Source organism: Salmo salar, chromosome ssa16 (assembly GCF_905237065.1).
Source record: "Salmo salar chromosome ssa16, Ssal_v3.1, whole genome shotgun sequence".
NCBI lineage: Eukaryota > Metazoa > Chordata > Actinopteri > Salmoniformes > Salmonidae > Salmo > Salmo salar.
The window spans coordinates 21,796,918-21,821,851 of NC_059457.1; the positions used below are offsets into that span (position 1 = coordinate 21,796,918).

Here is a 24,934-nt window from a genome sequence, read left to right on the forward strand (position 1 = left end):
CAAAGTGAGACAGAGTGAGATAAAATATGAAGAAAAAACAACAACCTTTGAGTTTTATTCATTGTTTGCGGACAAATTAGCTTTAATGTACACCTACACAGCCTGTTTAGATCCTTGCTTTTATGTTGTGCTACAGCTCAGAGCCATGTCTTTTTTCTCCCCAGCGTTTGTTTAATGAATGTGATATACCACCCATGCAAAATGGGCTTTAAGCGCTCAGGGCCTCCTCTGTGGCAGTAAACAAAGGCTTCCCAGACTGTACGCACACACACACACACACACAAACACACACACCCACTCTTCAGCCAGGAGAGGAGAATATGCGGGTGCTCTGCGTACCCCTCCCTCCACCACACATTATCGACACAGCTTGAAAGAGCTCATAAATCGGCCTACCACAATAGATTGTAGGGGGAGAAATGTGAGCCCCTAGCATATGAAAAATCGCTGTGCCAAGCCATGGACAGGCCGATTCTCTTTGTTATTAAGAGTGGGGAAAACACAGGGAAATGTTTGGGTGTTGGCTGGCTGAGAGATGTACTATGTACCCACTCACTACACCGCCTTTAGGGGGTTTGAGGCCTTGCTTTGAAATGCTGGGTTTTACTAGAGCCGCCTGTTATGTATGCAGTGTCTGTACCCACATTCTGGTGGCTAACTGGTTACTGGCAGTGGTTGCTCAACTGGCTGCTAGCTATGCAACCTACTTGGTAGCTCTCGTATGAGGTGGATTACTTAGACAGAAAGTTTGATCTATACTTTAAGCGCCTGAGTTACTAAGCTTTTGTGTTGCATACATTTTCCCGGGGCAATTAAACATTGACTAAAACATGTTTTCAGCTTTCTCTCTCTCCAGTTAGTGGATTTCTAATCTAGATAACACTTTCAGGGGTTCTTTGATTTGCACAGTAGCGTGTCCAAGATGGTGGACTCATCTTGCCATGGCAGGTTTGGGTCACACTATGGGACAGACTCCATGTGCAAATCCAATGCACTTCTCAAAATGCCAATCCTGGCCCTAGAAAGCCACCATCTGCATTGGATTGAAAAGCAGTAACCAAGGTCTTTCTGGTCTGACTTCTCCCCACAAGTCTCTGTCTGTGGTGTAGCAACTTCCTGTACAGTGTTTTCCTCCTCCATAGAGGGGAGATCAATATGTCTGAGGCAGGCAGCTGAAGTTAGGTGCTACTGGTGTTAAACGGTGCTGAATGATGGGGGTGGAGGCTCGTCAATCTCCTCTGGCCCTCTGTCCATCTACCCTTGGTTAGACTGACTGGTGTTGGATCTATTCCAAGGGTCCCCTCCACTATCTGTTCTCTTTTTGTCTCTGTCTGCTTTCTGCCTGCTCTCCTTCCTAACTGCTTTCCATTCTGTCTCCAACCAGTAGCTCTTAAGCTGAGGGCAGTAGGCCAATAGAGAAAGTGCAAAGAAGTACTGCAGGATAAGTAGAACTGATTAATTCACTGACCTTTAGTATGACAGAACAACAGTTCTGTATTCAAAGTGCACCATTGCCAGAATGCCAATAAGAGGATCCTTTAAGGCCGTGAATGACACTACATCAACATCCTGTAATATACAGTGGTTGTCTGGTATGTCCCATATAACACATCCCTCTCTCCCTACCATTCTCCTCTCTCTCACTCCTTCTCTCCCGCCCTCTCCCTGTCCTGCTCTTCATCTCGCTCCTTCCTTCCCTCCATTTCTTTCCCTCTCCTCTCCATCTCTCTCAGGCTGTCCTTCCTTCCTTCTCATTCTCTCTTCTTCCTTATCTATCTCTCTCTCTCGCTCTCTACTTCTCTTATCCCCACAGCTCAACTCTATTATGACACTTAAAACTGCAGCATCATCCATCCATTGATATTTCTGCCATCATCCTAAATAACAGACCCTTCTCTCCCCCTCTCTCTCTCTCTCTCCCTATCTCCTCCCTACAGCCAAGATAAAGTCCAAGTGTGCTCCAACGTTTTTTGCCTGTGCCAACGGGATCCACTGTATCATCGGGCGCTTCCGTTGTAACGGCTTCAGTGACTGTCCTGACGGGAGCGACGAGGATAACTGCAGTGAGTATCCCACGGCAACCACCTCCCATCCCATAATAACCCTTACAACCAAACCTCATCATGACCCTAATATACAATTCTCATGGAAACTACTCTCTATTTAGCCACATACTGTATTCACATTCAGGTTGGTCTTCTGGACCTATAGTCAGTGCAATTTGTCCTCTTGGTAGTAGACACAGTACAGGGATAGGGATCATTTTGGAGCCAGCTGTAGTATATTATAGTGGAGGATTGGGAGAGGGATTGGTGGGAGTGGTGTCTCTGTTCCTGTCTCTCTCCATCTCAGCCGAGCAGCTTCTAACGAACCAATCACTCTCCATCGTCAGAAACACTGTGCCTAGCCCGCAGGCCCCCACGCTGACACGGCTCACACATCTAATCTAGCTATTTCAATGGAGCTGTTCTCCCTCCGTGTTCTCTGTGCTGGGAGCCGACCACATCATCTCCATTGGGTAATTGTCGGAATCGTCTCACAAGATAATTCCGCCTAATTCTGCCCAGGCTTGGAACAAAGGCCAAGCAGCACAGAGTGCAAAGAGGAATCAGAACTTTTCTGATGTCTCTCATGCTAATTGGAGTTAGATTTTTTGGTATCTAATCAAAAACCCTGATCAAATGGTTTTACTGTATCTCTCAATCCCGTGTGATGTGTTACATTTTTTCATTACTCCCCTCTTCAAATTTCTGATCATTTTGGAAAGTCTAAAATCCCAACGTTTCTGTTAAATTGGACTGTGTTACAGTATATGTTTTGGATTGAGGTTTGAGGTTTCTCTTGTTTCTTTTGGACAGCTTCTGCTCTTTAGTTTAACACCTAAAGTGCCAGGCCTCGAGGGACCCCACTTTGAGCCAATGATGTGTCTTTTGGGGCGTCAACATTCTAACAGTTTAATAAATAAATGTAATGCTATCGGGAAAATAATCCTTTGGTTGTGTTTATGAAGGTCTTAGGTAACATTAGAATACGGAAAAATATATATTTTTACATAATAGCATTTTTATTCGTTTATGTTACTGTAGGCTATATGTAAAAATTAAAAAAAACACTAAAAGCACAGAATTTCAAGTGATAAACCAATTTTATTCATGGTTTTGCCTTTGTACAACTATGTTTAAAAAAGCATGTGCGTTGGAAAACGGTAACAACTTGATTTTATAACGACAAAACAAATGCAAATACCCAAACTACTAAGACGCACGGTCAGCAAGACACACGGTCAAATGAATAAATTACCATTATCCTGACCTTCAGTATCAGTTCAAAGTGGGCTTGATAAATAGTCAAATCAGCACGAAAGAAAAAAATTGTCCATTATTGGCATTTATTGGACATATTATTTTTGGCCTCACTCGTGCTTACAGTAAAGCATCTGTCTTCATGCAATGGCATCAGTTCGATCTCTTTTAGCTGTTATCCCTTGTCCTAAGAGTCGACAAAAATCTTTGTCGCTTTTTCTTGCTTGCAATACTTCCCATAAACATGTCGCTTGCAGATGTCACAGGTGTCGTAGGTTCTGTTCCGAGTGCAACTGCCAGGTGAGCCGTGCGCAGTTTGGTCTCTGCACTTCTAGTGTTAAGGAGCTAGTGGTTATAAAAACAAATCAAAACAATACCTACAGTATGTTTATCACATACCTAATCTCTAACCCCTGACCTCTAACCTGTGAGTCATGTTGTGGTACTCTCACAGCAGGTAACCCGCTGGTGTGCTTGGAGGCCCGCTTCAAGTGTCGTAACGGGCGCTGTGTGGACCGCAGCTTCCTGTGTAATGGACAAGACAACTGTCAGGACAACAGCGACGAGGAACACTGCCTCACCACCGCAGGTAAGGAGTTATATGCTACATAACTAGACGCTAACATGGCTACATGCTATTGACCACCGTAGAAAGGCAGCCATAGGACAGTTACATGCCAACTCCTTGAAACAGAGCAGCATTGCTTGACCACTGCAGGTACGCAGCTGCATGCTAACTATGCGCAAACTACACACTATCACGGCTACAAGCTAATGGGATCACAGTCACAAAGCACTATTATTATCCTTAACAGTGTTCACCAGGATTCAATACTTGGCTTCATCTTGCATTCCAAGCCAACTTTTGCAGTCAGAAGCAAGACTCTAGCTTGTTGTTCCTGCAGAGACAGTTGACATGTGCCTCCATACACATCTCCCAGACTCCCGTGGCCTTCAGAACAGATTACAGCAGAGAAGTGAAGCTCAGGGTTTACCGTGTTTATTTTCCCTCTGTGCTGAGGAGGAGGAAAAGGTGGAATTTAATCTACATAACACACACACCCAAAGGTATACACACACACACACACACACACCATCTATGTTCCCTCCCCTAGCAGTTCCTCTCTCTCTCTAAAATAATAGCTGAGCTGCTGCAGGTCACAGATAAGGCAATAATATCTGCTTTAAGACACCTGAGCTCAGCCTACAATCCTGTCTTCCTCTCCACACACACCTCTTCTTCTCCTTCACCTCTTCTACTGTCCTCTCCCCCCACACCCCACTTCTTCTATATATATTCTCCTCCACCTCTCTTCCTGTCCTCCTCCCCACACTCACTGCTTCTTTTTGTTCTCTGCGTCTCTATCTCTCCTCTTCCCCCACTCCCCTCTTCTTCTCTTCCACTCACCTCTTCTCCTTCGCCTCTCCTCGTCACACTCCTTTTCTTTTTCTCTGCCTCTGCTCCTCTCTTCCTCCCCCACACGTCATTTTACTTCCCTCCTTCTCCTCTTCCTCCTCCTCTCCCTTACCCCCACTACATTCTTCTTCTCCTCAGCCTGTCCTCCTCTTCTCCTATCCCACTCTCTGGTGTCCTCCTAGTCACCTCCCTGGATTGTGTATCTGCTAGGTCGGACATCTCCTGTAGTCAAATCCTGTTTGGGTTACCTGTCTCTAAGGTGTCTGATAATTAAATCTAGCCTACTCTCAGCATTTTATATTTTTATTGTTTCCTTCCTGCAATCTGATTTAGGCCATTTGGCACTGTTAGACAGCCACGAAGGATGGCCGCTATGTTGTTTATCTATTTATTTATTGCATAATTGGTTTTGGAGGGGGGAAGTGGCAAACAATGTAATATAACAATATACAAGCATCTATAAATGCACTGATCCAATAACTGCTAAGAGAGGGTTATGAGAGATACGTAGAGGGAAGGATAGGGGGTGTAATATAGGGAGTGTATAGAGAGAGAAAACGAGAAAAATAGAGAGCAATAGAAAAGGTAGGAGTAAAAGACATGAAAGGTTGGAAGAGAGGTAGATAGGAGAGGGATAGTGAGAATGAGAGATGGTGGAATTGGTATAGATTGAAGACAGAGGAATAGTGAAATGGAAGCCAGAGGAGGGGAATTGAATTGATAGAAGTTACTGAGAGGGACATTTAGAGAGGTGGGCAGTAGCCTGAGAGAAAGAGAGAGAGAGATTTACCTTACCCCCCCCCACACACACACACACACACACACACACACACACACACACACACACACACACACACACACACACACACACACACACACACACACACACACACACACACACACACACACACACACACTTGAACACTGGGGTTCAGAGAAACACTCTGCATACCCAAGCACCAGACATATACTCACACACACACTAAAGCAATAATACACCCAGTATAACTCCCTGGGTGTCAGCAGTCAGTCAGTAGTCTAATATCAGGAAGTTTGTGAATGTGAAATAGTGAGAGACATGCAGAAGGCTGCTTAATGCCAGACTGTAGATGAAGTATTCTCTTTGAGTTGGAAAGTTGAAGAGTTTATTTTCTAAGTAATAACATGAATTCACAGAATGGGTAAAAGTTTTTTCAAATCTGCTAAGAAAGGACATTCTTTCAAAGTACAGCCATTGAATTGTCTCAGTAGACTAATGACAGTGTATTATGCACATGGTGATGTTGGAGTGATTCATTTTCACATCTGATGACCATCCCTGCTGAAGTTCTGAGAAATAGATGGAGAGAGAAACAAAACAAAGAGAAATAAAGATAAAGGAGGATTTGATGGTTGTGTAAGCTTTCAATTGGCTTTGTGGATTTCTGAAGACATTGCATGCTTTGTCTGATCACCGGCATCAAAGGCTTTTGTTTTGGCACGCTCCCTGTATGCGCACACCCGTCTGTGTGTGCGTGCGTGCGTGTGTGTTTGAATAATCAGCACCTCCCTATTCAGTGGACTGTAGAAAACATAGATCATTTTTAAAGTTATCTACATTTCCACTTTTTTGAAAAATGTAACATAACCATTTTCAAATAGAGTTTATCATTAAATATTTACATTCCAAACAATATGCAGGAATTCAGAAATGCAATGTGGATTATGCTAGTGTCTTCATGTTGAGTAGAGCTCACAAAGGCTCTGGAAAACTTCTCCATTATTGCTCGTATTCGCATCCACTTTCAACCAAAACTCTGTTTCATGTCCCCAGTCCCAAACCTTACTCACATTTCAGTATCTAAGGCACATTTGAATACAGATGCAATGTTTGTTGGATACATTTGCATGTCATTTACATTCTTATCCCTTCGTATCACAACAAAACCTATTTATAACCAACTTTCCTCATCAAGGTTATCCTGCAGCATTACTTTAAGGGATCGAACCATAGTGACTTGCTATGTTTACCACTCCACCTCACAGATAGTCACACTGTACATCCTGATTGGTTGGAGGCCTGGTGACCATTCAACTGAAGTCCTTCAATGCTAAATATGTGGCAACTACAAACACTATACAAACACTATCATATATAAAACACACACACTTCACAAATGCAAAGATGCTGTAGAGTACACACACCAATACACCATGATATCTTCAGGGCCTGCAGTCCAGTCTCATGCTGAACTGAAACCCTCTCGTCATAAATATGTCCCTTGCTGCTTCAGTAACCATACAACTGTCACAACATGTATTTGGTCACATTACTGTCCCTGCCACCGACCCCATCAGTGTAATCAGCGGCCTACAGGTCCATAGAGGACTGTCAGACAGCCAATTAAATGTAAGAAGAGACCCAGAGGGAGCAGGGAAAGAGGCTGACATTGGGGCTGTGACGGTAATTGAATAACCATGTCACTGACGGTTATGGATGAAGACCATCATGTAAATAAAATAACCATCAAAACCGTTTAAATAAACCTACGTTCATTTTAAGATTTAAATGATTTTTTTATTAGCTTCATTTTCATGGAGGTAAACTGGAGCTAATAGTGTCTGCTAATGATTATAAGCAATTGTTTTGCTAACTTAGACTGTCTATTCAACTTTCTATATCTCCTCCTCTTTCCAACTGATGATAGGTGCTATAGGGTATGGTACTTCAGTAAAATATGGTTTGATTTGTGGACTTTTATACAATTCACATTTTAATTGTTGCTAGTATAAATCTCTCTTCTTTTAAAAATGGTTTGATGTGTCTGTCTATTGATTAATGATTTAACAGCTTTCGACAAGGTTGTTCTGGCTCTGTGGCCTATAATGTGCTAACGTTGTGTCAAATGGACAATGGGCAAGTCCACTCCAACCTGGCATGGTATAATTTGATACAGCATATTTTAATTTATAGACTAATCAACGCTGATCATGCCCAGTCCTGAACGTTGTGAAAATTCTATGCAACTTCCAGCGCACGTTTACTGTGAACACTGAGGCTGTACCCACTTTAAGTTACAGTTTCAGACATTGGCCAAGTAGTCTACTGTGGCTATAAGATCATACTGTAGATCTACCAGAGTGGTCTACCATCAAAAACAATGTAGAAAATGCATCCCATAACATTTTAACATGGAAATGGCTGTTTTATTATTCAGCCTTCGGTAGCAGCCAATGTGTGATGTTCAAGGTAGGCCTACATTCCATGAGACATTTGACATTAACCTGTTTATCCACTTGTCCATCAGACAAGGATGTGACTGAAAATGTTGTTGCGTCGTTGTTTGATGCAAGAAACCACTTTATAAAGTAAAATGTATTATTATTCCCATACCATTATTACAGAGAATCAGACAAATTATGCTACCCTCTGCCTATTGGCTACTTGGCTGTCTCAAAATACAACACTGCCCCTTTAAGACAAAGCAAAAGCTCTTTACCTAACTCGCTTTTCAAAGATGTCTAGAAATGTACATGTTTTGTGTTCTTGTAGGAAGCAATCACTCCTCTATTGCTGACTACAAATTATATATAACTGGGCTAATAACTCACTAACTGGTAAAGGATATGAACAAAATGTGCACATGTGGCTACATGCAGCTCTTGCTTTGATCTCAAAACAAAAGCAAACTTCCTCAAAACCACAGCTGTAAACACAGTCCAGTTCAAGGTAAATAGCGCAGATTCATATATGGCAATGGTCTATTTGCATGTAGGCCTACTGCAGCTCTGATTGGCTGTGCCGTTGAGTCGTGCGCAATAGAATCCTACTCCTATGCGTTCTGCCTATAACAAAATCTCTTACGTAGTTTGTTTTGTTCCGGTATGTTGCATTGAAAGTGGCTAATATTGCGTTGACTCGATCACAATTGCCACAGTAAAGGGAAATATTGGTAGTCTTAACTAACAGGGGAAACTAGAAAGTTGAGGGAAGTTCAATCTCGTGCTTCTCTTTGTGGGCTGATATTTCTTCTGCATTCTGCACAGCAGTCCAGGGAGCTCAGGGAGCTGCGCAACAGTCTCAGTGCTACTGCTCACCCACGCACGTGCACAGCTTAGAGGGAACATTACCCATGTGGTAATCTACTGCTTGTAAAACAGGCAATTTACCGTTAATCTCGCTCATTTGGTTACATTTATTTCTGTTAATACATGTATTAATTACAGTAATTTACCGTTCTCATTCTCGGAGTGGAAACGTTCACTACCTGTGAGAAACAAGTTTTGGTTTATTTCATAACCATCATTTATGCACTCCATGTGAACAATGAGCATGTGTCTGCTTTCTTTGTCCTTCTCATGTTGACGGAGCGTGCACGCAGATTCAAGCGTAGAAGTACCTGCCCAGCTGGGCATCTCAGTAATGTTTCTTCACCTCACACAGTATGTCAACTAAGGTCTGTTTTAAAAATAAAAAAATGTACATCCTTTCAAATTATAATAGTTCCTCACAGTATTTGAAAAATCTTTCCAATACTCTCTCCCTTGATAATCAGTGTTGCTAATAAATAGGCTATGGACATGTTGCATGTTTCTGTTTTAATGATTGTCAATTTCATCTTCATACTATAGTATAGCTGTCCCCTTCATACTTTCCTTGTCAATTCCTTCATACTTTTCCGTTAACCTCTCTGGGATAGGCGGGACACCTGTCAACAACTTCTGGTGAAATTGGAGGGTGTGCAATTCAAATAAATAATCATAAATATTATGGATATTAAACATCTAGGTACATACAAGTGTCTTATATCGGTTAAAAGCTTAAATTCTTGTTAATCTAACTGCATTGTCTGATTTACAATAGGCTTTACAGCGAAAGCATGCCATGCGATTGTTTGAGGACAGCTCCCCACATCAAAATATTTTTCAACCAGCACAGGCTTCATAAAATCACAAATAGCGATTAAATATTCACTTACTTTTTGAAAATCTTCCTCTGATTTGCAATCCAACGGTTCCCAGCTACAACATGCATGGTCGTTTTGTTAGATAAAATCCTATTTTATATCCCAAAAAGTCTGTTTATTTGGCCCCATCGATTTGAGTAATCTACTCGTTCAACATGCAGAGAAAGGAATCCAAAAACCTACAGCTAAACTTTGTTAAAAGAAGTCAAAATACATTTATATTTATTCCTCAGGTGCCCTAAAATGTAATTAAACTATAATATTTCATAAGGAAAGAAGTATGTTCAATAGAAAAGCAAAATAAGTAAGTGCCCGTCCTCTTCATTGTGCGCGCACAGACTGATTTCCAACTCTGACTCCCAGTACAAAACTCAAAATTCTTCCTCGTTTGGGAAGAAACAAGCCTGAAACCTTGAACAAAGACTGTTAACATCTAGTGGAAGCCATAGGAATTGCAATCTGTGAGCTGGAATTGCATATAGCCCATAGCTTTCCATTGTAAGAGCATGGACTCCATGTAAGAGCATGGGTTTTTCTTTGGATTTTCTCCTACCATATCAATTGTGTTATAGTCTCATACATTATTTTAACATTTCTACAAACTTCAAAGTGTTTTCTATCCAATGGTAACAATGATATACATATCCTGGCTTCTGGGCCTGAGTAACAGGCAGTTTACTTTGGGCGCGTAAGTCAGACAGGGAGTGGAGAAAAATAGACCCTAGCCTAATTAATGTTAGGCTAGGGTCTACAAAAATGCAACATTTCTTAAGTTGGCATTTCTTAAGTTGTTGATTCATATTTATAAGTAATAACCTGAATAATAATGAAATGCCATGATAATAACGAAATGTAATGGCTTGTTTCAAATAGGTTTTTATTAAGAAGTGTATCCATGTAAACAATTGCAAACAGAATTGTGACCTCCCCCTTTTTTTTTTACCTCTCCCCTATATCTGCCACTACATACTGTCTGTCTAAGAACCCCTTGAAGCTGGCTTTTGAATCCTTGGGTTCAGAAGTTTTGGATACAGAATTTTCTCTCCTTCCTCTTAGTAAAACTTCCTAGAGCCTCTTTTGAACTCCAGAGAAGCACTACATCTACAGAGTATAATCTATATATTTAATATCTCCTTCCTCTGTGTGAGAGGAGATTCACAGCTGCATCTTCTGCTTTGCATAACCACTATGCATGAGAAACCTGGATCCCAGGGCCAGCCGTCTACACCAGCTCATAAACAGACATAATTTACACAGATTTGTGTGTACACTGACGATATATAACACTCATTTCCACCTCACCATTAGAGTCCACAGTAAAGCACACATTAGGACCTGCCGTCACGCTGATATATAAACTGAATCCAGAATGTCAGTGTGATTACAGATTCATGGGCTGTGTTCATCGCTGGTGGTATCCCTTTACTTTTAATGGCTTATCAGCCCCCATTGGTTTCTGCTGGAATTTGGGCCAGAGAATAGGCGCTATAGATTAAAATTACAAATTAATCCAAGGGAGTTTTGGGTGTGTGTGCGCATACGTACGTCTCCAGGATGGTGTAAGTGTGTGCGTGTGTGCGCGTACGTACGTCTTCAGAATGGTGTGTGTGTGTGTTCGGCATGTGTGTGTGCGTGTGTGTGTGCAGGCATCTGTGTGTAAGGTGTGGGTCTGTCTTGCGCCGTCATTACCACAGAAGTCGAGGACAGAGGGAGAATGCCGTGGGAGTAAGCGTAAATTGGTGGAGGGGAATGGGGTAGTGGAATATAATAGCGCTAGTTTATCAGAGCCAACACTCAGTGGACAGAGCAGAATAGAAGAGGTTGGACACGCTACTGTCCAGGGAGTTCAACTAGGAGAAACTTTCAGTGTGTGTGTGTGTGTGTGTGTGTGTACCCACGTTTCTCTTCCCTCTTTTGTTGTTCTCCCTTCCCCCTTCCCTCCCTCTTCGTCCATTAGAAGTAGCCCGCTAACCTAGGGGTCTTCATTATTTTATTGCCCAGGGAGCCTCTCCCAGGCAAACCGGTGACCCAGGGACCCCCATCATATGTTAGCAAAAAAACATTTTGAATAGATTTGGCAGATAGTTTTTCATTATTTTGACCTCCCCACATTATAATTGGAAGAGGAAGTGTAAACTCTAACATAGCCTATTAGCTAATAGGCTAACTCAAAACTCATTTTCGATAAGAGCAGCTGTTTAGCTGGTTTAACAAAGGTTAGCCATGTGTTGGCAAAAATGTCCAAGTCAAGAAACCTTGCCAGCGGCTATGTTAGCTACTCCAGTGAGTGCAATTGGCTCCAATGAGTGTAATTTTCTCAATATTAGGAGTTAAGAAATAAAGTTGACATCATTACAAATAGTATATTCTCCTCTTTTCTACTGTAGGTATGTCATAAAAAACGTGTTTATTTTGTTGTTGCTAGCAATATTCATAAAAACATTGGGGGGGGGGGGCTGCAGACACCCATGCTGAATACCCCTGCTCTAACCTATACCATGGCTGAGCGTCAGTGTAAGGGCCTAACTGTCTTAGCCATGGCCAGAAAGAGCCCTCCCCCGGACTTGTGTCTGTATGAATCCCCATGTCCTTAAACGATGGCCAGCCATTCCACACTGTCTGAGCTCCCCAAAATTAACAACCTTTCTCTGCTACATCCAACCCCATTCAGTCACCATGGCGATGGTGGTCAACTGGTACAACCTCCACCCACGGACATGAAGAGGAATTCCAGTCAGGGCATAAGCTTTACTGTTACTAATACCCATAGCCCCTCCTCTCTAGTGTGCGTCGGTGTGTGTGCGTGTGCACGAGCAGAGCCTGCTCTTCCGTACCCATTATCTGTGTGTTTGAATAGGGCTCAGGAACCACTCCACTGTGCCTCCTCTCCCCTCAGCCTGTTCTTTACATAACCATCTCAACCTCTTGGCCAGGACGTAATTGCCGAAGAGAACGTGTTATCAAGTAACTCAAGACGCATGGAATAATTAGACCTTGCCCGCATTGTTATAATGTTGAAACACTTCTGCATGCATAGTAAGGAAGCTCATTAGTAGTTCAGACCTCTTTAGTCTAGGAGGTATGCAAAAAACGTTTTCTGCCATTTAATAAAATGTTTCATTAAGAGGAATTAATAGATTAGAGTGAAGAGGTGTGATCCACATTACTTCATTCTCCTGGGCAGCAGGGTTGATGATGAATGTATTAAAAATAGACCTACTTTAAGAGGTAGTGATGTGCCCAGAAGGCCATTTCACCAGCACACTATTTTTATCATATCATTACTTTACCTGGGTGACATGCCTAATGCGCTCATCCATAAGCAGCAGAGTAGCTTCAGAAGGTCATAGAATAGGCTATCACAAGTCAAACAGGCTGAAAAACTTTTAATCACTGGGAGGTAATGCCAGAGTCTGTCATTGTCTTATGTCAGATAGCGCGTTGATTCCATCTGCACTGTTCTGTCTCGAATTTCACAAATGGTAATTGGATAGATCCAAAGTAGTCTGGCTAAAATGTGTTGTCTAACATTCTAAAATATTACATCGGTGACATACTCCGCTGAATCCCATTTCTGCCTCAAAACAGTCTAAATTAATCTAAGCTACTGTAGAACAATACATCTGTCAATAATGTGTACGTTTTGTCTGTTGAGGACGTTTTAGTCCCACCGTTTTATATCTAGCTAAGGATTTTCGTGTTTCATGGAGCAGTATTTCTGACGTTAGACAATGGGAACGAAAGCCAACATTGGATAGCTTGCTAGCTGAGCCAGTCACTGAAATGATGCTAACCAACCAGCTATCTACCTAGTGCAGCACACACAATGTAGAATGCTTCCAACAAACGCTAGCTAGTAAGCTACTGTAGTAGTGCTAATGCTAACATTATTAAAGAGTTTACATGAAGCGGCTGTTCTGCCGCGAGTCATTGCAGTAGCCTCCCGAGTCAGCTGCTGTAGTCAGTTGACCCAACAATACAAAGATGCATGTTACCGATAGTGGAGAAACATGCTGATTCACAGACTGATTTATGTCCCTCCTAATTTTGGGGCTGCGTGTCTACAACTTCAGGATATTTGAAACAGGCTAACCAAGCTTTTTATGTCATTAACTGTTGAAGGTATAGCTAGCTAGATAACTAACGTTACCTATGTCAGTAAACTAGCTGCAAACGTTAGCTAAGCAGCTGAGCAAGTCACTTTGGTGACCGACGTCCCTGTGCAGGAGCTAGCCACCGCTTAGTTTTTATTTTCTCACAATTGCAAAATCACTGTAATAACGTGTTTAATAATTGAGTTACTCTCTATTTCATGGAGAGTCATACGGGAGCGCAGTGATATAATAAAAAAAAATAGGAACTATGTTTTCGTTGTGGAATATTTAACATTTGAATATGAGTTCCACGACCTACAAGGCAATTCGGTTGAGAGACATGCTTTGCCTAGGTTTGACGTCATCTGACGTAAGATACGGGTTGTGTTTGGGCAATAATGTTTGGATTCAAAATCTGAGTCGTTGATCAATAGAATACTGTAAAAGTGAACTTCCAATCAGATATCAGACCTACAAGATGTAAAAGCAGAAGCATCACTTGGTTCACAGAGATGTGACAAGAATGGGGGTTGGTGAGATAATACAGCATTCCTAAGACAACACAAAGGAAATCCTTGCATACAGTGTGGACAGTCACTTCAGGGGCTGGGCCCGCCACTACAAGGTCATGTTTATGTATGTTTGTCTCTCTCTCTCTCGCCAATGTGTTTGTATTGTGCCATTGGCATTATGACTGGCAGAGTTGGATTATTGTTAATAGGTCAACACTAATAGATGTTGCGTCCTGACAACACACTACTATGAGCATATGGTGTAGGTGTGCAGACAGGGAAGAGTGTGTGGGTATGGAGCTAAGTGTCTGAATCGTTCAGGGAGTATGTGGAGGTGTAAGTGTTCGTATCCATCAGGGAGCTGTGTGTGTGCGTGTGCGCGTACATACGTCTCCAGGATGGTGGAGGTGTTAGTGTGTGTATCCGTCAGGGAAATGCAGGAGGAAAAAGGCTTGAGTAGAGCGAGACCAAAGCGTGCCCAGGAGAGCGGGAAGAGTGATTGTGTGTCGGAGAACGGTAGAGAGATAGAAATGCGAGAGGAGGAGGGTAGGGGAGAATGAGATAGAATATGGGATGAAAAAGAGTGGAATGTGAGGGAGTTGAAAGCAAGGGAGCGGCAGAGAGCCGGAGAGAGAGCTGGGAGGGGAGAGAAAGAATAGGGAGTTGATGGAGATGTACAAAATATAACCCTCCGGATTAATTGTGTAGAGAGTGATAGATAGACAGGGAGAGAGAGAGAGAGAGAAAGAGCGAGAAAGAGAGGTTTGGTTTAAGGAAAGCTTTGACTATGTACACACTCAGTGAGCATAGCCTTGCAATTGAGAAAGGCCACCATAGGCAGACCTGGCTCTCAAGAGAAGTCAGGCTATGTGCACACTGCCCACAAAATTAGGTGGAAACTGAGCTGCACTTCCTAACCTCCTGCCAAATATATGACCTTATTAGAGACACATATTTCCCTCAGATTACACAGACCCACAAAGAATTTGAAAACAAATCCAATTTTGATAAACTCCAATATCTATAGGGTGAAATACCACAGCAATATGTGTGACCTGTTGCCACAAGAAAGGGCCACCAGTGAAGAACAAACCCCAACACACTTTTGTTTATTATCTAGTTCACTTGCTTTGGCAATATTAACCTATGTTTCCCATGCCAATAAATTGAATTGAAATTGAGAAAGAGTCAGTGAGAATGCGGAAGAAAAGGTGGGAGACAGACAGGGAAGTTGAAGAAAGATGAGGAAGGAGAAAGAATTAGGAGAGACTGATAGAGTTGATAGGGGATGACAAACAAAGAGGGGGAAAGAGGAGGAAGAGAGACAGGTAAGAATAAAAAAAAGTATGTTGTAAAGAGCAAAAATAAGAGTAAAGGGATCAAGGAAAGGAACTGGCATGGGAGGGAGTTAGGAGGGGTGGAGAGCCTGGATGAGGAGATAGAGGGACACAATGAGATTTAAGGGAAAGGGAGAAAAGGGTGAAAAAAAGGGAGAGAGGTGGGAAAGTGGAGGATATGAGATTTTGGGCTGTGTCCCTGAGGCCCAGAGAGTGAATAGGAGAGTAGGATTAGTCCCTGCATGCAACGCTGCTTTCATTAATGGTAATTACCGAGCTCAACTGGACTCGCTCTCTCCTTCTCTCTCTCGCTCTCTCTCCCCCTCTCTTTCTGTGGACAAGGTTAAATGCATTTGGAGGGCATCCATGTGTCTCTCTGTACATTACTAGACTATATAATGTGTGGTATACACACAGTATAAACAGGTCAGGTATGTCGATAGGTGATGACAAACGCACACACAATACAATACAACTTTACTGTCCATAGTTACAGCGAACAACAGAAAGGTGTCTTCTGCTCTCTTCATTTCTCTAACCCCCCAACACGTACACCTCTTGTGTTCTGATCCCTGTTTGCCAGTGGGGGCCTGTGTGCATCCTGACTCACTCTCCACCCTCCTTCCTCCTCTGCTCTTCTCCTCTCCTCTAGCAGTCTGTGTTCACAGGGAAAACTTGTATACGATGCTTGAAATGGTAATTCCACTCTCCTCCTGTGGTGGTTTTTATTTTTATCCTCCCCTCTCTCTATCTTCTCTCTCTCTCTCTTTTTCTTCTCTAGTGTCTCTGTGGGTTAGGATTCTTTGGACTCCTACACGCCAGAGGCATGGAGAGAGAAAGTCAGAAAGAGAGAGTGTGTTCTCTGAGTATGTGTCACCTTTGGCCTCTCTCTCTCTCCTGAGCTCCTTTGTATAGTGGTGTGGCTGTGTTGTAGTGTGGCTGTGCTGTCAGCCTGGTCACTAGAAACATCTGTCGATTTTTGGATGTTTGAAGAGGGCCTAAGGATGTCAATATATGCCTTCCTTGGCGCTCACCCCCCAAAAAAGCTGCGTGCAGGGACTACTGTGGCGTATTATCATATCGAAGAACAGAGCCATCACTAAGAACGAAAACAATGCAGCTGTGTGTGTGATTATGAGTGTCTGTATGTGATCAAATGTGTGTGTGTGTTTATATGTGGAGCAGCTGTGTGTGTGCATGTGTGCGCAGGCTGCACAGTGGAGGCATCAGACTAGAGAGAGAGAGAGAGATGGGCTAATTACTGGGTAAGGAAAGGCATAAAAATGAAGATACTGAAAGAGAGGGAGTAAAGGAGGGAATAGATGGAGGAATGAATGCTTGATCAAGATAGCCAAGGAGTGCAGTGGAGAGTATAACTCGGGCCCCCCACTGGCAGGCCCCTTGCTTTTATCGAGCTCCGCAGCTCTCTCACATACACCCATACATAATTCATTGTGAAAGCATTGATCTTAATTGATTCCGTTTTGACTGTCCCTCCTCCAGTGTCAAATTTTCCTGGTAAGCAGGCAGCACTCTGGGCTTTGGGTAGCCAGGAGAACTACGTTCGAGAGCATTTTCTCTGTGTTGCGTTTCCTAATTGACCGTTGTTCTCTCGTGGGGGAGGGGTTGCTATTTCCAGACACACTTGATTTACAGTCAAATGCAAATTAGCTGGGAGAGAGAGCAAGAAAGAGAGAGAAAGAGAGAGAGATGGGCTAATTACTGGGTAAGGAAAGGCATAAAAACAAAGATACTGAAGGAGAGGGCGTAAAGGAGGGAATAGATGGAGGAATGAATGCTTGATCAAGATAGCCAAGAGTGCAGTGGAGAGTATAACTCGGGCCCCCCACTTGCAGTACCCTCAACTGCTGCCCCAGCACCTCACACAGGAGTCTCAGAGCATGGACACCTCACTAAGACCAGCCAGACACCCTCCCGAAGCACCTGCTCTGAGAGAACCCACGCGAAGAGGACCTACACCCAGACCACAGCATCACCAGCCACACCCCAACCAGCTGAAACCCCCCCCCCCCAAACAAACCATGGCCACACTATATATAGGCCTCCCCAGATAACCCCTTCTGCCCCCCGCCCCTGCAGCAAGGACCTCAACATGACAGCCACACATACACTGCCGTTCAAAAGTTTGGGGTCACTTAGAAAGGTCCGTGTTTTCGAAAGAAAAGCAATTTTTTTTGTCCATTAAAATAACATCAAATTCATCAGAAATACATTGTAGACAGTGTTAATGATGTAAATGACTATTGTAGCTGGAAACGGCAGATTTTTTAATGGAATATCTACATAGGCGTACAGAGGCCCAATATCAGCAACCATCACTCCTGTGTTCAAATGGCACGTTGTGTTAGCTAATCCAAATTTAAAACCCTTTTGCAATTATGTTAGCACAGCTGAAAACTGGCCCCGGTGCACAACGAAGCAAGAGGACAAGTTCATTAGAGTGTCTAGTTTCAGAAACAGATGCCTCACAAGTCAAAGAGAAGAAGGCCAGCATCCCGGAGTCGCCTCTTCACTGTTGACGTTGAGACTGGTGTTTTGCTGAGTACTATTTAATGAAGCTGCCAGTTGAGGACTTTTTTAGGGCCTTCCTCTGACACCGCCTGGTATAGAGGTCCTGGATGGCAGGAAGCTTGGCCCCGGTGATGTACTGGGCCGTACGCACTACAATCTGGTAAGAGGCCGAGCAGTTGCCATACCAGGCAGTGATCCAACCCATCAGGATGCTCTCGATGGTGCAGCTGTAAAACCTTTTGAGGATCTGAGGACCCATGCCAAATCATTTCAGTCTCTTGAGGGGGAATAGGTTTTGTCGTGCCCTCTCCATGACTGTCTTGGTGTGCTTGCACCATGTTAGTTTGTTGGTGATGTGGACGCCAAGGAACTTGAAGCGCTCAACCTGCTCCACTACAGCCCCGTCGATGAGAATGGGGTCATGCTCGGTCCTCCTTTTCCTTTAGCCCACAATAATCTCCTTTGTCTTGATCACGTTGAGGGAGAGGTTGTTGTCCTTGCACCACATGGCCAGGTCTCTAACCTCCTCCCTATAGGCTGTCTCATCGTTGTCTGTGATCAGGCCTACCACTGTTGTGTCATCAGCAAACTTAATGATGGTGTTGGAGTCGTGCCTGGCTGTGCAGTCATGAGTGAACAGGGAGTACAGGAGGAGACTGAGCACTCAACCCTGAGGGGCCCCCGTGTTGAGAATCAGTGTGGCGGATGTATTGTTACCTACCCTTACCACCTGGGGGCGGCCCGTAAGGAAGTCCAGGATCCAGTTGCAGAGGGAAGTGTTTAGTCCCAAGGTCCTTAGCTTAGTGATGAGCTTTGAGGGCACTATGGTGTTGAACGCTGAGCTGTAGTCAATGAATAGCATTCTCACATAGGTGTTCCTTTTGTCTAGGTGTGAAAGGGCAGTGTGGAGTGCAATAGGGATAGCATCATCTGTGGATCTGTTGGTGCAGTATGCAAGTTGGAGTGGGTCTAGGGCTTCTGGGATAATGGTGTTGATGTGAGCCATGACCAGCCTTTCAAAACATTTCATGGCTACAGATGTGAGTGCTACACGTCGGTAGTCATTTAGGCAGGTTGCCTTAGTGTTATTGGGCACAAGTACTATGATGGTCTGCTTGAAACATGTTGATATTAGGGATAGGTTGAAAATGTCACTGAAGACTCTTGCCAGTTGGTCAGCGCATGCTCGGAGTACATGTCCTGGTAATCGGTCTGGCCCTGTGGCCTTGTGAATGTTGACCTGTTTAAAGGTCTTACTCACATTGGCTGCGGAGAGCGTGATCACACAGTCGTCCGGAACAGCTGATGCTCTCATGCATGTTTCAGTATTACTTGCCTCGAAGCGAGCATAGAAGTTATTTAGCTTGTCTGGTAGGCTCGTGTCACTGGGCAGCTCTCGGCTGTGCTTCCCTTTGTAGTCTGTAATAGTTTGCAGACCCTGCCACATCCGACAAGCGTTGGAGCCGGTGTAGTACGATTCAATCTTAGTCCTGTATTGACACTTTGCCTGTTTGATGGTTCATCGGAGGGCATAGCAGGATTTCTTATAAGCTTCCGGGTTAGAGTCCCGCTCCTTGAAAGTGGCAGTTCTACCCTTTAGCTCAATGTGAATGTTGCCTTAATCCATGGTTTCTGGTTGGGGTATGTACGTACGGTCACTGTGGGGACGACGTCCTCGATGCACTTATTGATAAAGCCAGTGACTGATGTGGTGTAGTCCTCAATGCCATCGGAAGAATCCCGGAACATATTCTAGTCTGTGCTAGCAAAACAGTCCTGTAGTTTAGTATCTGCTTCATCTGACCACTTTTTTGTATGGACAATCACTGGTGCTTCCTGCTTTCATTTTTGCTTGTACACAGGAATCAGGAGAATAGAATTATGGTCAGATTTGCCAAATGGAGGGTGAGTGGAGGCGGTGTAGAATTATTTTCCCTCTGGTTGCACATTTAACATGCTGATGGAAATCAGGTAAAACTGATTTATGTTTCCCTACGTTAAAGTCCCCGGCCACTAGGAGCGCCACCTCTGGATGAGCGTTTTCCTGTTTTCTTATGGCAGTATACAGCTCTTTGAGTGCGGTTTTAGTGCCAGCATCGGTCTGTGGTGGTATGTAGACAGCTATGAAAAATACAGATGAAAACTGTCTAAGTAGATAGTGTGTTCCACAGCTTATCATGAGATACTCTACCTCAGGCGAGCAAAACCTTGAGGCTTCCTTAGATATTGTGCACCAGCTGTTGTTTACATAAATGCATAGCCCCCCGCAGGGGGTGTCTTACTAGAGGCTACTGTTCTGTCCTGCCGATAGTGTATAATCCACCAGCTGTACAGTGAGGGAAAAAAGTATTTGATCCCCTGCTGATTTTGTACGTTTGCCCACTGACAAAGAAATGATCAGTCTATCATTTTAATGGTAGGTTTATTTGAACAGTGAGAGACAGAATAACAACAACAAAACTCCAGAACAACGCATGTCAAAAATGTTATAAATTCATTTGCATTTTAATGAGGGAAATAAGTATTTGACCCCCTCTCAATCGAGCTGAGATTAGGAGCACACTCTTAAAGGGAGTGCTCCTAATCTCACCTTGTTACCTGTATAAAAGACACCTGTCCACAGAAGCAATCAATCAATCAATCAGATTCCAAACTCTCCACCATGGCCAAGACCAAAGAGCTCTCCAAGGATGTCAGGGACAAGATTGTAGACCTACACAAGGCTGGAATGGGCTACCAGACCATCGCCAAGCAGCTTGGTGAGAAGGTGACAACAGTTGGTGCGATTATTCGCAAATGGAAGAAACACAAAATAACTGTCAATCTCCCTCGGCCTGGGGCTCCATGCAAGATCTCACCTCGTGGAGTTGCAATGATCATGAGAATGGTGATCAATCAGCACAGAACGACACGGGAGGATCTTGTCAATGATCTCAAGGCAGCTGGGACCATAGTCACCAAGAAAACAATTGGTAACACACTACGCCGTGAAGGACTGAAATCCTGCAGCACCCGCAAGGTCCCCCTGCTCAAGAAAGCACATATGCATGCCCATCTGAAGTTTGCCAATGAACATCTGAATGATTCAGAGGACAACTAGTGAAAGTGTTGTGGTCAGATGAGACCAAAATGGAGCTCTTTGGCATCAACTCAACTCGCCGCGTTTGGAGGAGGAGGAGGAAGGCTGCCTATGACTCCAAGAACACCCTCCCCACCGTCAAACATGGAGGTGGAAACATTATGCTTTGGGGGTGTTTTTCTGCTAAGGGGACAGGACAACTTCACCGCATCAAAGGGACAATGGACGAGGCCATGTACCGTGAAATCTTGGGTGAGAACCTCCTTCCCTCAGCCAGGGCATTGAAAATGGGTCGTGGATGGGTATTCCAGCATGACAATGACCCAAAACACACGGCCAAGGCAACAAAGGAGTGGCTCAAGAAGAAGCACATTAAGGTCCTGGAGTGGCCTAGCCAGTCTCCAGACCTTAATCCCATAGAAAATCTGTGGAGGGAGCTGAAGGTTCGAGTTGCCAAACGTCAGCCTTGAAACCTTAATGACTTGGAGAAGATCTGCAAAGAGGAGTGGGACAAAATCCCTCCTGAGATGTGTGCAAACCTGGTGGCCAACTACAAGAAACGTCTGACCTCTGTGATTGCCAACAAGGGTTTTGCCACCAAGTACTAAGTCATGTTTTGCAGAGGGGTCAAATACTTGTTTCCCTCATTAATATCCAAATCATCTTATAACATTTTTGACATCTGTTTTTCTGAATTTTTTTGTTGTTATTCTGTCTCTCACTGTTCAAATAAACCTACCATTAAAATTATAGACTGATAATTTCTTTGTCAGTGGGCAAACGTACAAAATCAGCAGGGGATCAAATACTTTTTTCCCTCGCTGTATGTTCTTAATGTTGTCGTTCAGCCACGACTATGTGAAACAAAAGATATTACAGTTTTTAATGTCCCGTTGGTAAACTCAGCAAAAAAAGAAATGTTCCTTTTTCAGGACCCTGTCTTTCAAACATAATTCGTAAAAATCCAAATAACTTCACAGATCTTCACTGTAAAGGGTTTAAACACTGTTTCCCATGCGTGTTCAATGAACCATAAACAATTAATGAACATGCACCTGTGGAACGGAAGTTAAGACACTAACAGCTTACAGACGGTAGGCAATTAAGGTCACAGTTATGAAAACTTAAGACACTGAAGGTGCCTTTCTCACTGACTCCGACAAACACCAAAAGAAAGATGCCCAGGGTCCCTGCTCATCTGTGTGAACGTGCCTTAGGCATGCTGCAAGGAGATGTGGCCAGGGCAATAAATTGCAATGACCGTACTGTGAGACGCCTAAGACAGCGCTACAGGGAGACTTGACGGACAGCTGATCGTCCTCGCGGTGGTAAACCACGTGTAACAACACCTGCACAGGATTGGTACATCCGAACATCAAACCTGCAGGACAGGTACAGGATGGCAACAACAACTTCCCAAGTTACACCAGGAATGAACAATCTCTCCATCAGTGCTCAGACTGTCCGCAATAGACTGAGAGCGGCTGGAGGCTTGTAGGCCTGTTGTAAGGCAGGTCCTCACCAGACATCACCGGCAACAACGTCGGCCAAACCAGATACTGACTGTTACTTTTGATTTTGACCCCCCCTTTGTTCAGGGATACATTATTCCTTTTCTGTTAGTCACATGTCTGTGGAACTTGTTCAGTTTATGTCTCAGTTGTTGAATCTAGTTATGTTCATACAAATATTTACACATGTTAAGTTGATAGTGAGAGGACGTTTCTTTTTTTGCTGAGTTTAGGATAAACGTGCTTTCAGTTCGTCCCATTTATTTTCCAGCAATTGAACGTTAGCTAGCAGGACGGAAGGAATGGGCAGATTAGCCACTCGTCGCCTGATCCTCACAAAGCACCCTGATCTCTTTCTGCAAAATCTGCGTTTCCTTCTTCAGTGAATCACGGGGATCTGGGCCTGGTCGGGTGTCTGTATTATATCCCTCCCATCCGACTCATTGAAGAAGTCTTCATCCAGTTTGAGGTGAGCATTCGCAGTTCTGATGTCCAGAAGGTCTTTTTGGTCATAAGAGACGGTAGCAGTAACATTATGTACAAAACAAGTTACGAACAACGCGAAAAAACAAACAAAATAGCATGGTTGGTTAAGAGCCGATAAGACAGCAGCCTTCCCCTCCGGCGCCATCACAAAAACCACTGCTCTACCTTTTTTTAAGGTATCAATAGCATAGACTTGCTATTGAGGAAGGCTACTGTAGGCAGACCTGGCTCTCAAGAGAACACAGGCTTTGTGCACTCTGCCCACAAATTTACATGGAAACTGAGCTGCACTTCCTAACCTTCTGTCAAATATATGACCATATTAGAGAAACATATTTCCCTCAGAATACACAGACCCACAAATATTTATTTTTTAATTCTCCATTTTTGATAAACTCCAATATCTATTAGGTGAAATATCACAGTGTGCAATCACAGCAGCAAGATTTGTGACCTGTAGCCACAAGAAAAGTACAACCAGTGAAGATTTATTTTCCCTTTTTTTTTTTTTTTTTTTTTACTATTTCCACATTGTTATAACACTGTACATAGCCATAATATGACATTTGAAATGTCTTTATTCTTTTGGAACTTTTGTGTAATGTTTACTGTAAAGAAAATGTATTGCTTAACATATGTTTCCATGCCAATAAAGCTCGAGAGAGAGAGCTCGAGAGAGAGAGCTCGAGAGAGAGAGCTCGAGAGAGAGAGAGAGAGAGAGAGAGAGAGAGAGAGAGAGAGAGAGAGAGATTGAGAGAGAGAGAGAGAGAGAGAGAGAGAGATGAACAGACTTGACAATGCAACGAGGGAATCTTGCTACATCCCAAGAGCCACCTTGCCTTCTCTTCCACCCAGGCAGAGCTGAGTAGAGCCATATACAGTTGAAGTGGGAAGTTTACATACACTTAGGTTGGAGCCATTAGAACTTGTTTTTCAACCACTCCACACATTTCTTGTTAACAAACTATAGTTTTGGCAAGTCGGTTAGGACATCTACTTTGTGCATGACACAAGTAATTTTTCCAACAATTATTTACAGACAGATTATTTCACTTAAAATTCACTGTATCACAATTCCACTGGGTCAGAAGTTTACATACACTAAGTTGACTGTGCCTTTAAACAGCTTGGAAAATTCCAGAAGATTATGTCATGGCTTTAGAAGCTTCTGATAGGCTAATTGACAACATTTGAGTCAATTGGAGATGTATCTGTGGATGTATTTCAAGGCCTACCTTCAAACTCAGTGCCTCTTTGCTTGACATCATGGGAAAATCAAAATAAATCAGCCAAGAAATTGTAGACCAACACAAGTCTGATTCATCCATGGGAGCAATTTCCAAATGCCTGAAGGTACCACGTTCATCTGTACAAACAATAGTACCCAAGTATAAACACCATGGGACCACGCAGCCGTCATACCGCTCAGGAAGGAGACGCGTTCTGTCTTCTAGAGATGAACGTACTTTGGTGCGAAAAGTGCAAATCAATCCCAGAACAACAGCAAAGGACCATGGGAAGATGCTGGAGGAAACAGGTATAAAAATATCTATATCCACAGTAAAATGACTTCCATATTAACATAACCTGAAAGGTCGCTCAACAAGGAAGAAGCCACTGCTCCAAAACCTCCATAAAAAAAGCCAGACTACGGTTTGCAACTGCACATTGGGACAAAGATCGTACTTTTTGGAGAAATGGCCTCTGGTCTGATGAAA

General features: G+C 43.4%; 1 protein-coding gene across 2 annotated transcripts in view; it reads left to right on the forward strand.

Moving 5' to 3' along the window:
- ldlrad3 (low density lipoprotein receptor class A domain containing 3) overlaps nt 1–24,934 on the forward strand; it is a 127,960-nt gene that overhangs the window by 87,946 nt on the left and 15,080 nt on the right. The window contains exons 3-4 of one of the 2 annotated variants that reach the window (XM_014148336.2): nt 1,938–2,063; nt 3,760–3,891. In XM_014148336.2, coding sequence (XP_014003811.1) covers nt 1,938–2,063; nt 3,760–3,891 — 258 coding nt within the window. Of the gene's footprint in view, nt 1–1,937; nt 2,064–3,756; nt 3,892–24,934 lie in introns of both variants that reach the window. The other variant, XM_014148335.2, reaches the window with a different exon arrangement.